Source organism: Cucumis melo, chromosome 5 (genome assembly GCF_025177605.1).
Source record: "Cucumis melo cultivar AY chromosome 5, USDA_Cmelo_AY_1.0, whole genome shotgun sequence".
NCBI classification, from domain to species: domain Eukaryota; kingdom Viridiplantae; phylum Streptophyta; class Magnoliopsida; order Cucurbitales; family Cucurbitaceae; genus Cucumis; species Cucumis melo.
In genome coordinates this window covers 27,910,923-27,926,862 of record NC_066861.1, presented here as the reverse complement: position 1 = coordinate 27,926,862, position 15,940 = coordinate 27,910,923, and the positions used below count along the sequence as shown (strand labels likewise).

The following is a 15,940-nucleotide window of genomic DNA, read 5'->3' as shown; positions in this document are numbered from 1 at the left end:
AAAACCACCTTTCCCGACGCACCATGAAGGCGTCGGCAAAAATACATCGGGAAAAGGGGTTTTTCCCGACGCTGTGAAGAGTGCGTCGGGAGCGGCGTCGGGAAAACCTTTTTTCCCGACGCAACATGAAGGCGTCGGCAAAAAGTAAATCGGGAAAAGGGGTTTTTCCCGACGCCGTGAACAGTGCGTCGGGAGCGGCGTCGGGAATAGGGGTTTTTCCCGACGCCGCGTTAAACGTCGGGAAAAGGGGTTTAATGAGCGTCGGGAAGTCCTCTTTTCCCGACGCATTTTGAGGGATTTCCCGACGCCACGTCACTGCGTCGGGAAATCCCCTTTAAATTCGTTTCAGTTCTGTATTCACAGAACCGAAGCCGAGAGGAGAGGAGAAAAAGAAAGGAGAAGAAGAAGAACGTCGCCCGACCGTGCTTTCCTTTTGTTCCGCCGCCGTCCGTCGCCGACCGCCTCGCCGTTGTTCCTCGTCGCCGTCTGCCACTTTTGGTAAGTGAAATATGTAAATTTATTCAGTTTTTTTAGGGTTTTTTTTGATAAAAATTAGTTTAGGGTTTGTTTGTTTTTTTGTTTTTTTTTTGTTTCAAAGTTAAAAAAATGTATGTATTATTGAAATTGTTTAAAGTTCTTTTTTGTTTTTGTTTTAGTTTTGCTTTAGTTAATTAGTTTTAGGATTAGTTTTAGAATTTAGATTTTGAAATAGTGTTAGGATATAGATTTTGAATTAGTTTTAGGTTTTAGTGTTGAATTTGAATTTGAAGTGGTTTTAGGACTTAAGATTGACGTTGAGATTGAAGTTGAAATTGAATTTGAGATTGATAAAAAATTTGAATGTGTAGAGATTTTTGAGGTTATATTGAATTGGGGGGGGGGGGGGTGTTTATTGAATTTGAGATTGTGATTTAGGATCTCCAATTACTTAGTCGTTTGAACTTTGAGAAATACCTAATAAACTTTTAATTTTGTGTTTATACAAAATGTTTAACATTCTTCAATCTTATATACGGATGGTTTTAATGGGTCTACTCAACATATTTCTTTTTTGAATATGCTTAAGTCTATACCGAGATGTCTTGATCTGATAGAAATTCTATGGGGAAGATTATCTTGTGTACAGTGGTCGTGTAATTATTATGAAATGGAATTACTACTTATCTGGGGAGAGGGAGGTTTAAGTTAAATTGAAAATGTTTGTTTTCTATGTCCATAGCCATTATGTCATATCGACCATCAAATTTTATGGAGACGGACGATATGTTCCTCCAGTTTGAGGACGATTTAGATAATAACATCGCGGGAGGGTCATCATCTGTGGGCGACAATACGGGTGAGTCTAAGAATTTTCTTCATTTTAACTTACAAATATTTCATGTTCTTTTTTCTAACATTATATGTTATTGTCTATTTATTGAGCAGAGTCTTCTTCTCAACAAACGACTCCGACTCCTAGGAGACGTGCGCAGTCTCGACTCTTGGAGTTAGAGCGCCACGTTGCAATAAATGGGCGCATTCCGATGACGATCGCCCCTGGAGCGGAGAAGCCTATTTCTCCACACGCCGTTCGCTTCAGCCAGGCGATAGGCGTGTGCGTGCGAAAGACATTTCCCGTCCGCTGTCTTAAGTGGACGGACGTTGGGAGAGAATACATTGAGGTCGTCAAGGGCGACCTCCAGGTAATTAAATGCACTACACATTTATATATGATTTCATTTGAAACATATCTAACTTTAGCCAATCTAATGTGTTATGTTTGTAATGTGCAGCGATTCTTTGTGCTTGATTTCAATGATCAAGCAATGAACAGGTTTGTTGAGCATCAGATGCTCACGACCTTTAAAGAGTTCCGGGCCGACTGTCATAAACATTTCAAAAAGTACAGCGACCCGGAGGAGGCTCGTGCCAACCCACCAAACGCATTGGTTGGACGTGATGAGGATTGGCACTTCCTCTGCGACCATTATATCAGCCGTGCATTCCAGGTATTTGTCATGATTAATTATGATAACAAGTTTTTATATGTATAAGAAATAAACAATATAATTGTTTTAATGCAGGAGCAATCACGGACAAACAAGGCTGCTAGACAGAAGCAGCCTTACAATCATAGTAGCGGGTCCAAGTCGTTTCTACAACGACAGCATGAGCTCGCTGAAAGAAGAGGGCAGCCGGTCGATCGTGTGGAATTGTTCCGGGAAACACACGTTCGAGCTGGGACATTCGTGTCGCAAGCCGCCGAGGATGCGCATGTAAGTTATACCCTTATTAATTATCCACTTTTATTATATATTTTTGCGCGTTACCTAACATAATTTTTAAATTTGTTGCAGAATCAAATGCTGGAACTCCAATCCCAGCCTATCCCAGAGGGTAGTCAGCCACTCTCTGAGGATGAGATATGCGATCAGGTGTTGGGTAGACGACCAGGCTACTCAAAAGGCCTTGGTTGGGGACCCAAGCCGAAGGCCCGCAGAACGGCAAGTGCAAGCAGTTCGTCGACATCTTGTTCGCAGTCCACACAAAAAGAGATTGAATTACAAGCTAAACTTCATGAAGCTTTGGAACGGATTGAAGTACAAGATAGAAATCACCAAGCATTAGCTTCACAAGTGGAAGCTATGAAAAAGATGATTGAAGACCTAACTCGTGCACAACAGGGACCACCACATGATCCCTAGCTTCATTATGTTTATGTTTTTTCTATATTGAGAACTATATTTTGTTGTAGTCAACTTATTCGTATTATTAATTTTAATTCTATTTTTTTAATTTGTGTTTGTATATTTATTAATTTATTTTAATTTAATCCAAAACGTCGCGAAATTTTTTTGAGCAATCCGAACATCATTGTGAATGTTTGAGCAAAATATTATAAGGAAAAAAGTAAAAATAAAATATTTTTAAAAATATATAAAAAAATATTTCCCGACGTTCATTACGTCGGGAAAAAAACGTCGGGAAAGGCTTTCCCGACGCCGGAATATGCGTCGGCATAGACGGCGTCGGGAATAAGGCTTTCCCGACGCCGTCATGCCGACGCATATTCCGGCGTCGGGAAAGCCTTTCCCGACGCGGCTTTGGTACGGCGTCGGGAAAGCCTCTCGCGACGCATTTCTCCCGACGTGCTTCCCGACGCCGTTTTGTACGTCGGGATATCCTTTTCCGACGTACTTTGCATTTTCGCCGACGTATTTCTGCGTCGGGAGTGCCCCCGTTTCTTGTAGTGGATTATAGGTGTCCAAATTTACACCAGAAATTTCCCATTTTGATTTGAGATAGAGAATAAGATTGGATTCTATTTTGAACTTTTCTTCCTCATTTTGATTATAATGTACTCAAAAGAAACAAAAGAATCAAAAAAGAAAAAAAAAACCGATCAATCAAATCAATTGAATCTAGTATGTTTGATTAGATTAATTGAGCTACTTTGATTAAGACCTAATAAATAAAAATCAATATTAAATAAAAAGATCAAAATAACATTACAAAAATTAAACTAAATATAAATCGTCGATTTGATTAAAAAAATTTAAATCTATGTGCTACGATAAATTTAATTATATAAGCATTAGTTTGAGTTCATAGATGGTAAAAAAAAAAAAAAAACAAAAACAAACTAGAGCTAAAATCAGCTTTATAATGTGAAATCAAGTTTTTATAAATAATAATAATAATTAATAAAAAGAAAGAATTTCTCTTTATTTTATTGAAAAATTTTACGTGATCGAACTTAAAAGAAAAAGAAATAAAAAGTTCTAAACCCTAGTTTAAATATAAACTATTCTTTAAGGTCATTTTCTTATAGTTTGACTTCATTAATAATACTTCAGTATTGTCCATGAACTCAGCTTAGCTCAACTGACATTTGTATTCTTGAACACAGGAGCTTTTGGATTTAATTTCCGCACTCCATGTTTTATTAAAAAATATTTATAAATATAGCAAAATATAATGATTTATGATCGAGATAGATCCAATAATAAATATTACAAATTATTATTATTATTATTATTTTTAAATCATAACTCCAAGAAAGTAGTAGATGAATTTCATTAAATTTTGGGTATATATCTTTGATATGAATATCCAAAGTCAAAGCCATTGCCATTCTTTCTGACAAAGGGAAATGGTGGAAAGTTGCCAAATCTTTTAAATGAGGAAAATGACTTCTACTCTCATTCACTCTTTCTTTCATTCATTCATTCATTCTTTCCTTCCTTCCTTCCATTTTTTTTATTCTAAAAAACTTTCTTCCCAAAAATTGCAGCTGGCTATAATAATGGAGATTTATACCAAGCAAAATTACTCATATACCCTTCCATTCTCTCTCTCTATGTAGGGGCAATCACGTCATTTAACCAAAATCCATTCTCTCTCTCTCTCTTTATTGTTTTTTCCTCCTTTCCTCCCTAGATTTGTATCAAATTGTACGGAGATCTAAAATTATCGTTGAAGACATTCAATAAATGGAGACATGTATACCTTTTTTTATATAAAATTTATATTCTATAAGTTTTTTTAACGTGTATATGTTGTAGGATTAAACAAATTGTTTTGTCGGACTAGTTGAAATGTACTGGCAAAGACATCTATAAATATTAAAAAGATCGAATATGTTGCTTTCATGACCAATTAGTTTTGAGATTGAATCCATTTTTTCTTAATAAAATGTAGATAAAACTCTTGTAATTTTGACACCTCGATTTGGATTTTCTTTTCTTTCATACTTATATGATTTGAATTGTCTTTAATTACAAAATTCTTTTTCCTTTCGCCTTTTTATTAGTAAAAGGAGTGGGAGTACGAAGATTTTAATATTTGACATAAAAATGATTATTTATCAATTATTATTATTTTTAATAATATATAAAGTAGTCACCAAACCTCTAATCTCAAAGCTAATAATAAATATTTGATATTAGTTTAGAAGAAATTTACTTAAGAGTTATATTTTACTACCACTTATCATTAGTGTTGTGCTATATTATTGAATTTGATATTTAGGGTTATTGATAGTGTTTCACAAAATTCACAATTACTTTATTTCATTTTTTGAAAAAAAAAAGTTTGATATTTAAGATCTTGTTTGATTGTTTTTTTTTTCTTTTTAATTATTCAATTAATTGTAGATTGCTTGCACTCTAATTTTTCACAAGACACCATGGAGTTATTGCATAAAAGGAGGGAAAGATTAAAAAAAAAACGTTGTTTAAAAGAACTAAAGGAAAATTACCTTTCTAATTTCAAACTTTTGACTATATAAGCGGTTTGGTTTAAGAGTTTTAAAGATTTATTTGGTCTCTGAATTTTCAAATGGTATGATTTTTAGAAATTATTCTCTTATTTTAAGATGTTATATAATTATTTAAAATAAAAAATAAAGTTATTTGAGGGATCTTTTAAATTTAATTTAGAAATAATAGGACCAGAAAAATATATTTAGAAAACTCATGGACTAAATGAGTCTATTCTTACAAATTCAAAAACAAAAATGGTACATTTTTTAAACTGATAGACCAAACACATATTTATCAAAAACAAGGACTAAAAAGGTAATTATTTCATGAATTAAATTTTTTAAAGTTTTAAATATAATTGAGTTAATAATAATCAAATTAAATCAAATTTTTACAATTTCATTTTTAATAATTTATTCTCTTAGATTCTTCGAGTTTTTCATACGTCCTCTTAAGTATTGTGATTTTTTCTTTTATCATCGATATCTCAAGTTTTGTCGTTTTGAGAACTCTTTAACCAATCGACTTTGATTCTAGCTGGGCATGAAAAGTCTTATCAAAATCTTTAATGTTTAGATTCTATTTCTAATATCATATATATAGGTTTGTGATACGACTAAAAGCTTACGAGTCATGTCAATTACACAAGAGAATGATGATCATAAATATATAAAAACGAAAAAAAAAAAAGAAAAAACTATCTTTCACCGATGATATGAAGACATTTTGGATTAATGTATGGAGTGTCGTGGTTACTAACAATATCTAACATTCTTAAAAACATATAGTAATCAATGTTTTGTAACAATTTTTTTATTTTAATTTTTACTTTTTAAATATTGAGTTTATTCTTTTAAATTTTTAAGATAGTTTTTAACTTTATTTTCTTTAGGTAAAAGAGCTAAAATGTTAGTTAGATCCAACCAAAAAAAAAAAAAACACACAAAAACAAGTTTTCAACAACTTTTGTTTTTTCTTTCTTTAGTTTTGACAACATTGGGTTGAAGGCAGACATATAACAAAACAAGAAAAAAAAATTAGAAATGAAGACATGTATTTGTAAATATTAAAAAAAAACCAAAAAAACCAAATATTTATTAAACGGAGCTAAAATACAAGCTTGTTCGTTAAATTATAAGGTTTTTGTCTATTTGGTCTTTAGATTCATGAAGATATCTGATAGCTCTCTAAACTTTTTATTTTGCATTTTATAAACCTCTAAACTTTCAACAAAAATAAATATCTAACATGTCCCTAAAATTTTAAACGTGACTAATAAAAAAACAAAATATTTACATTTTACAGCAAAAACTCACACTACACACAATCTTATCATAAAATGTAAATAATTTGTCAACTTTATCAACGTTAAAATTTGTGTCTAATAGGTATTTGATTAAAAAAATGTTCAGATACTAAACTCGTAGGTTTTATAAAAAAATATCGATACAATATTTTTTACTACGCAATAAAAACGACTCCAACGTATCTTCCACGTGAATACCAAATTCACGAAAATAGGAAAATATAGAAGAGAAAATGAATACAAAATTTTATAAAACGAATAAGATTTGGGGGTGAGGAATATTCGATTAGGTTGTCAATTTAGAGACATGTTAATTGGTTCGTACGGCGTTTACGGAATCAAAGCAAAAAAAAAAAAAAAAAAAAAAGAGTCAAACTTTGAAATTTTGAAAAGTTGACCAATTTACATCAAATGTTCATCATCATTATCTTCTCATAATCTACTTTTCTATTTTATTTTATTTTATTTATTTATTTATTTATTTAACACAAATTCAAATAACCTATTTGTCTCTTTTTAATCTCATCACTTTAAAATAATTCTTTTCTTGACTTTTGTACATTTAAGAAATGGAAGATGTTAGATCTCTAAATGTGAAATGGAATCCTATGATGATTTCTTTTATTAATTAAAAGAATTTTGAATTAATTTAAGTAAGCATCTCACCATGAATCTTGTGAGATTTTATTTTATTGATTTGTTTTTGGAAGTTTATTTTATTAATTTCACTATAAGTAAGTTAATAAAAAACAATTTTATTTCTTTTCGTGATAATAAGTTTTCAACGATATTATCTTTTCGTACTCATGCATGTGAGTATGTGTATAGTGATTAATCATAGGTGTAGCTTAACCTCATACTCTTCGATTTTTAATACATGGAAATGAATTTAAAGAAGAAGATTAAAGACTTTTACTACACAATTTTTTTTACTAATTTTTGAATCCATAAAACATATAAAAATGTCACTATACTATAAATAATTAAGATTCTTAAGTTTGTTTCCATAAGTTTAGAGTATTTATTTGTTGGTTCAAATATAGTTTAAGAAATATCATATATCCTTTTATAAATAATTTGATTTTTTTTTCTTTTTTTTTTTGTAAAATTGAGATATCGACATTCTTGTCTAAAATCAACCATTTTAAACTTTGGATCTTATCAATAATATCTCATTTAGCTAATTGCAAGTTCATATATCAAATTAAATCAAAATAAAATATGCACTCGAGGTAAAGTCTCTAACCCTTTCGTAAGGTTGACGGTTAAATTCTGAGAGAAGAAAGCTTATAAACTTTTTTTTAGATAAATATTAATTTATATCCTAAATTTTGAGAGTTGTATCAATTAGAATTCTAAACTAATAAATTACCTTTAGATGTTTGTAAGTATATCAATTTACATGATGATTTAGATTTTATTCGACCAATATTATGTGAAACTTATGATTCAAGTTAATTAAATTCATAAATTTTCATAATTAAGTCAATTAATTTTGATCTTTCATTCCAATAATAAAGCCTCTAACCCTTTCATAAGGTTGATGGCTAAATTCCAAGAGACGAAAAGTTTATAAATCTTTTTAGATAAATATTAATTTATATCCTAAATTTTGAGAGTTTTATCGATTAAAATTCTAAGCTAATAATTGTATCAGTTTAAACCTTTAGATTTTTGTAAGTATATCACTTTACATGATGATTTAGATTTTATTTGGTCAATATTTTGTAAAACTTATGATTCAAGTTAATTAAATTCACAAATTTTTCATAATTAAGTCAATTAATTTTGATATTTCATTCCAATAATAATTACTCTTGACGTCAAGATGTGTTGAATTATCAAAACGTGTAATGTCAATTTCTATAAAACAGATAATTAGAGAAAAATGCATGAATGATGTTTCTCGAAATAAATTATGACTAATACTCTAAAAAAGTTTAATAGTATAATTGATGCAATTATAAATTTCTTATGAAGTTTTCTTATTCAAAACGTAATAGAGTTGTGTAAAGTTCTGAGATTCGTAAAGGTCAGTATATAACTTGAAAGGTTGGTAGTTATTCCCATCCATGAAATTAATTAGCATAGAATAAAAAAGAGAGATGAGAATAATGTGTATATATCAAACTTTCGTCGAATCGACTACAAAAAGTAAAAGAATAAGACCGATAGACATCCATATAGTCCCTTACCTAAATTCTACACAATTTAATGGAGGTTCGAATTGATTTTCTAATTATTTAAAAAAAAACTTTTATAAGTGAAAATAAAAAAAGAAAAACAAATTAAAAAGTCAATTCAAATGTACGTAATGTGTTCTAAATAACGATAATATTTTATCCTTATATACATATAAAAAAAAATTACGTTAAAAGAAACCTTTTTGTCATTGAACTTTTGTTAACTATAACAATTTAGTATTAAAATCTTAATGGGTAAAGATTTAGTTTTTATATTTTCAAATAAAAAATTATTGTAAATGACAAAACTATCAAAAATATTAACAAATTAATATAATAAAATTTTAGAAATAATATTTTGTCAAATATTTTATTTTTTACGATTTCTAAGTAAGAATGGTTATGTCTATTCTATTAGAATACGTATAGTTTAGAATGACGATGGTAATGACTATGTATAATAAAATAAAGTAATTTTTTTCTAGTTTTAGAATTTTGAATCACAAACAAATTAATGGTGGGAGAGTTTTTTTTTCTTTTATTTTCTTCACACTAGAAAAAGGTAGAAACTAAATTAAAACCTACACAACATTCTTGAATGTGCATGATTTGATATCAAAATTGTAAAAGAAAAAACATATATACTCGAACTAAATTTTGTACTACTCTATCGACTTGTTAAATTAAACTCTGCATCATTATATATTATAATACATACGTACCAAAATTTCAATGCTAATATGAACACTTAAAATTTTACAACTTCATTTGTCATAATTTATAAGGTTTAAATTTCAAGATGTATCCTACATAAAAAGCTTGTACTTAACGATATTATAGCATTTGCTCCGTCTCAAGAGATCGGAGGTTTATCCTCTTTTTCATGCAAACAATTGTCGAACACAAACATAATCATTCACTTCTATTTTTCTGTTGTTTGATTTTAAGTTAGAGTATTGATATTAAATTTATTTTTTCCCATTAACTTAATTTTTAGGTCAATCAACAATTTAATTATATTGTATTGTCTATGATTGTTTGATATGAACTAACATTTCATTATTGTTATTATTATTATTCTTTTGTTTAGAAAAGCTAAAACGTACTATATGTATCAACTTGTTCTTCTTCTTTTTTTTTTTTCTTTTTCAAAAATATCTTTTCAATAATTGAATTGTTGAATGAAAGAATATAATATTTGAATAATTTAATGTTTAGTAGAGAACACATCAATTATTTTAAAAGACCTTGATAAGTTAATAGAGAATAATTGGGTTTTAATTATTCTAATAGACCTTCTGGAACAAATCTATCCACTTAGTTGATAATTCCCCAAAAGAAAAATTCCTTGTGGAAAAAAAAAACCAATAAATAATTATAAAATTTAATAAATATAATTATAAAATTAAAACTTGATCATTTTGTATTTGAATAATTCACAATAATTTATTTTTGTTTTGATAATTAAGCCACATAAATCGAGTTGGACCTTAATTAGATTTTGTATGAACAAACGTTTTAAATTCAATTTTTATAATTAAACCCCCATAATTAAGGTTTGATATTAGATTAGTGTTGTGCAAAATTGTGATATAAGAAAATAGATCAAATTCATTTCTAAAAAGTATAAAGAAAAATGATTTTTTAAAGATATTTTAAAAAAATAGTAAAATAAACTAAAATATTTAAATTTTATCAATGATAGATACTGATAAACTTATATTATTGTCTATCAACGTAACTGATAGAAGCATATTAATGTTTATCAATGTCTATCATTGAAAGAATTTAAAATTTTGCTATAATTTGTAAATATTTCATCAAATTTACAATTTTTTGATCATTTTTCTTTTTAAAATTTAAATGTATAATCAAAGTTGACAAAATCTAAAAATACTAATATCACTATAAACCATAATCAAAAATACAAAAATCATACAAATATATTTTTATATTAAAAGAAAACAATCACACCCTACCAATTCATAACTCAAAATTTCTTACTTCATGTTTTCAACTACCAACTAATTAATCAATGCAAATATATATATATATATATATATATATTTCTTAATTGATGTTCAAAGCAAATTTTCATGAAGGGCCCAATTAATTAAAACAAAGCCCCAAATGAAAAGGACCATAGAGCAAAGTTTATTAAATATGTATGAACAAAATTAGGGTGAGACAATGGTATGAGGGAAAAAGTGGGAATTGTACAAATAAGGATTACTTGAGTGTACCCTAACCTCCAATCCAAACAAATGGCTCACTCATCTTGTTTGGGAATTTTGGTTGCCTCTTAGGGGAACATTATGAAAACCCTATTAAATTATTTGTAGGGCCTTTTTTTTCTTTTCTTTTCTTTTTTTTTTAACGTCAATATTCACTATTGTATCGTTGAAAATAATAGAATTTTTGCATTCAAAATCTTTGAAAATATTTGGCCCTTGTGTTTTCATCCATAATAGATATTTAGATGACGTTGAAAGTATCTGTATTGAGAAATATGTCGAAGACTCAATTTTGTAAAAATCTACCTGAGAAATATTTTTAAAATATATATCTAAATTAATAAATAGATAAAATATATTATAGTCCCACTAAATTACACTATTTGTTCTTATTTGTTTTAATATTTTATGGATGATGTGTGGAGCACAAAACTAAGAATATTTGAATATTTTGATGAAAATATCAAAATGTCATGAAAGTTGTATATATTTATGGGTTTATTTCTAAATTTCTATAATTAGAAAATTCAAAATAGATGGGCAAAATAAGTGGGCAATGGTACAATGCAATTATATATAATACAAAAATATTAAATAATGATCATCACCATTATATGTCACAACGAATATGTAATAATTCAATAAGTCTATTTTTATATGGATACATATATGAACGGGTATATTCATTTAGTTTTTAAAAACGTAATCAACACACTTAAATTTGAAGAGTTTTGTCCAAAGATTGAATGACCTAATGAGTAATCACTTGCACCCAATAAATTGTGTGTCTCATTGATATATATAAGGTTGCACCCTCTACTGTTTAAACGTTTCTCAATAGACACCAATTGAAAAGGCGTACCTTAAAGATGGAAGGACAAAGTAGTCATTTACAAAAAAAAAATGTAGTGACAAAAATGGAATCCAAACATTTTCCTATTTCCTTCTCTTTTAATTTAATATACATATAGATATAGATTATATGAGAAAATTATTACGGATAGCAAAAAAACAACAATTTGTAAAATATAGTAAAAAGCTTAAATGGGTTATGGAAAGTTGGATAGATTTTGTTATATTTTATAAAAAAAAATTTAATATTTTATTATTTTTAAAAACATTCAAATAAATAAAATGATTAAAATCGTATAGAATTCAATGGGTTAAAATATTCATCTTGTTCTATGCCCAATTAATTTCCATTGTTGTTTATTGAATTATTTTAACAATGTTAGTGCAACTTTATGTTCAACAAAGTTGATCAACTAATATGCAATTATACAAATACAATTTCGAATTAACAGTTAAATTCACGAAAGAAAAGTCGACCAAATAAAATCTTATCAATTACAATCACGACATTAACTTTTCATCAATATTTTCACATTTTCATTGATTTAACATCGACCTAATAGATAAATCGATAACATCAATTATATCGTAGAAAAAACAAAAAAAAAATGTAAATATCTATCAACAATATCAACATCTTTTTCAATATTTTCATCGACATCAACATTTTAAACTTTAATTACAATCTTTTGAAATTTTTTTATCGCTCAAGAACACGGACTTCTATTTTTCATCTATTAAAAAATTTCAACCCTAGGAAATTTTTGGTAATTGTATGATTAATCAAGACATCTAAAATGAAGGCAATCACATTACAAAACCATTTTTTAAACAAGAATATAAATATTAAAATCATAACTTCATGATTTATTTCATCATTCCCTCATGAAAATTTGAGGAAAGTGAAAGAATTTTTTATTTTTATTTTTTAATTTGGTGACCAATAATATAATTTTTAGGGATGTCTAAAAAGGCTTAAGGATTATTGGTTGAAAACTATACACATTTTATGTCCACTAAAAGAGTTTAAATGATGGCAATAATTAATTGAGATTTTCATCATCATTACTATCAATAAATAAATCTAAACTTTCAACCTAATCTAAAAAACACTTCTTACCCAAAGCAATAAATTCAATTAAATCTAAAGCAATAGTTCTTTTTTTCCTTAAAAAAAAAAAGGTTTATCTCAATTGTTTTCCATTTATTATTTATTTTAGAAAAAAGAATATAGTAATAGATTAAAATGAAATAAAATATTTTTAAATATAACAAAATACACCAAACTATTATCTATACGATATTTTGTCATATTTATAAATATTTTCAGTAACTTTTTAATTTAAAATAACTTTCATAGAAAAAACTTTTCATAAAAAAGTTACGTGGTTTAACCTATTCATTTAGGTTCGGGTTGATATTTTTTTTAAGAGGTACAATTTTAAACATAATAAAATGAACAAAAATTTAGATATTAACAAAATCTGAAATTTTGTTATATTTTGTAAATATCTTGGTTCCGTCATTTATTATAATTTTTTTTATAGTTTCATTTTTTAAAATTATTTTATTTTATTTTTTAATCAGCTTGAAAATTTTGTTAGTGTAGAAAAATGTAGTAATTTTTGTAATTAATTAATTAATTAATTAAAATAGTGGTACTAATTTCAAAATTATTTTTAAAAAAAGAGATTATAAATGCAATTTTTTTTTATACTTTTATTTAGAAAAATGTCTAGAATATTCTTCATATTACAAAACTTTTGTGAAGAAAATAGAGACAATATGTCAAAGCTCTTTAAAAAAATTCAAATTGATTTGCTCAAATTTTCTTAGCTAAATTTCAAGATGGATGACTTCCTAAGTCAATTTTCATCTATTTGAAAATGAGAGTGTTTCGTTTCTATTTGATGATAGAAAATATCGATTTTAATAATTATGTAGGAAATTAGATTATAAAATCTATTGATATAGAAAGGTACTTACCAAAATTAATGCATTCATGTATTCTATTCACATCGATATATAGTTCTTGTTTAACGATTCTATCAAGGGAAAAAATTACTTTTAATTTTATAATTAGTTTAATGAACTTGTTTTAATTTTAAAACTCGTGTTTCGTTAAACTTATCTCTAAATTTTAATAAGTTATGGAACTAATATCTCTCGAAAAAAAATACTTGAAATCAAGTTTTTAAAAAACAAAAAATCAAACCATAAAAGAAAAAAAAACATTTTCAAATATGTCGAAAAGTTGGAACTATTTACAATATACAGCAAAATCTATCAAATTTTCTATAACTCATTTAAGTTTTTTTGTTATTATTTGTAAATAGTCTCGATTTTCTTGTTATTCATAACAATTTTCAAGCGTTGTTTTCGAAAACAAAATTCAAATGAAGACAAAAATGGAGCCCAACTATAAAACTGATGTGTAAAAATATACCAAAACTCAACATTTGAATATCTTTTGTACAAATATGTGGCGAGGAAAAATTGAATTTTTGACTTCAAATGTCGACAGGAGAATTTCTATATTGAAATAATATGAACTCAAATCACCAATAATTAAAAAAATAGTCTGATTTTGGTTTTCAAAATTGTACCCACTTTCTAATTTAGTCTTCGTAACTTTTAGGGGAGTTTGGAGCGTCAAGCTGATTATTAAAGTACGTGGTTAATATAATCCATGAATTATAATAGTTTGTGTTTGAAGTGCAGACTATTTTAATCTAAATTATAATAACTTGTGTTTTGAGTACAAACTATTATAGTATGATAGAAAATAGTAAACATCTTAAAAAAAGAGAGAAAGAAGATGAGTATGAAATAGTAAACATCGAGTAACAAGATAAATTCGAAATAGTAACATTTATAATTAACTATAAGTATTATCATTGGAAACCTAAACACGAAGTGGCCTAAAATAACGCACACCTCTCATTAACCTTTGAATTAATGGATACACTAAATCACATAAGAAACGAGAGAACTCTTTTCTTTCTTTTTCCAATTTATTAATTTTAATGTCAGATAAATTTTCCACCGACCAATTTTAACATTAACCGGTGATCAAAAACCACGTACATTTAACATTTGTATTACTAATCTCGAGGTTATTTCAACCCTTTTAATCCAGAGGGGAAAAAGGTTGGCCTTTTTTCAAGGGATTTTTCACATTAGGACCCACAAGTTGATTTGTTTCTACAAAAAGGAGACCATAGTGACAAAGAAAAGAAAGGATTTGTTTCTTTTTTTTTTTTTTTCTTGTTTATATTTCTTGGAATTCTCATTGGCAATCTTTATTTTACAATTCTATGTCCTTGAAAAAGTCATCATATTGGAAAATCAACAATGGAACAAAAATATGAAAAATGCCAATAATAAAATAAAATTTTCTTTTAGGGGTTGTTTTGGCATAATCTTTATAATCTTTCCTTGTTGGAGACTACTATCAAATAAGAAGTATAAAACAAAATTGAAACTTTCTTGTTACAAAAAGATGGTTGGAGTTGAATATGGTTATGGATGGGAATCTTTTTTTTCTTTTTAAAATGAAAAAATAACAAGTATTTTTATTTATCGAGATTGAGTTGACGTTCTACTTGTATAGATAAGAAATTGGATCAAAATAACTAATTTTGAAAACTAAATTGTTACAAAATTAAAATTTTTAGATTAATTCATTAGAAACCAAAGTTTAGAGATTAAGCAATGTGTTGGAACACTGAATTAGTCATTATAGTCGATGGTTATTATATTTTGTAGTTTATAATTGTATGTATTTAAGATGCTGATTATTTTAGTCTGAGTAATAATAAGGTGTTTAAGTACAAGCTGTTTTAGTTTTAGTTTGAAAAAAATAGCAAAAAAATTTATAATAAAATAGAGTTTATGTCACTGCATTTTCTAAATTGTAAAAGTAACAAATTTAAAAGCGGATAACCTTTTAATAGTCGTCTGATATCATTAATTACTTGTCTTATTCGTAATATGTAAAAAAAAAAAATACTATAAACTATTTTTTTCTAAATTTTTTTGTCATGCAACTTTTCTTTATTAGTATTATATAGCCAGACGACCTAAAACTAAGTAGACTATTGTAGCCTCCTTTATATGGGA

At 27.2% G+C, this 15,940-nt stretch overlaps 1 protein-coding gene across 2 annotated transcripts; it reads left to right on the top strand.

The window, feature by feature from the left end:
• Nucleotides 1-334: 334 nt before the first annotated feature.
• Nucleotides 335-2,775, top strand: LOC127149426 (uncharacterized). Of its 2 annotated transcripts, none has more exons than XM_051084793.1 (6): nucleotides 335-498; nucleotides 1,220-1,336; nucleotides 1,426-1,682; nucleotides 1,773-1,988; nucleotides 2,064-2,255; nucleotides 2,364-2,775. In XM_051084793.1, the coding sequence occupies exons 2-6, from the start codon at nucleotides 1,225-1,227 to the stop codon at nucleotides 2,682-2,684; spliced, it is 1,098 nt and encodes a 365-aa protein (XP_050940750.1). In that variant the 5' UTR covers nucleotides 335-498; nucleotides 1,220-1,224; the 3' UTR covers nucleotides 2,685-2,775. The 2 variants fall into 2 exon arrangements, with proteins under 2 accessions (XP_050940750.1, XP_050940749.1); XM_051084792.1 differs by having other exon boundaries at nucleotides 337-498; nucleotides 2,337-2,775.
• The last annotated feature ends 13,165 nt before the right edge of the window (nucleotides 2,776-15,940 follow it).

What these genes read in the sequence shown, in the direction of transcription:
- LOC127149426 (XM_051084792.1), top strand. Translation starts at nt 1,225, where the DNA reads ATGTCATATCGACCATCAAATTTTATGGAGACGGACGATATGTTCCTC. An exon ending in ATCTGTGGGCGACAATACGG is followed by an intron (nt 1,337 to 1,425) that starts GTGAGTCTAAGA and finishes TTTATTGAGCAG; the next exon opens with AGTCTTCTTCTCAACAAACG. An exon ending in TCGTCAAGGGCGACCTCCAG is followed by an intron (nt 1,683 to 1,772) that starts GTAATTAAATGC and finishes TGTAATGTGCAG; the next exon opens with CGATTCTTTGTGCTTGATTT.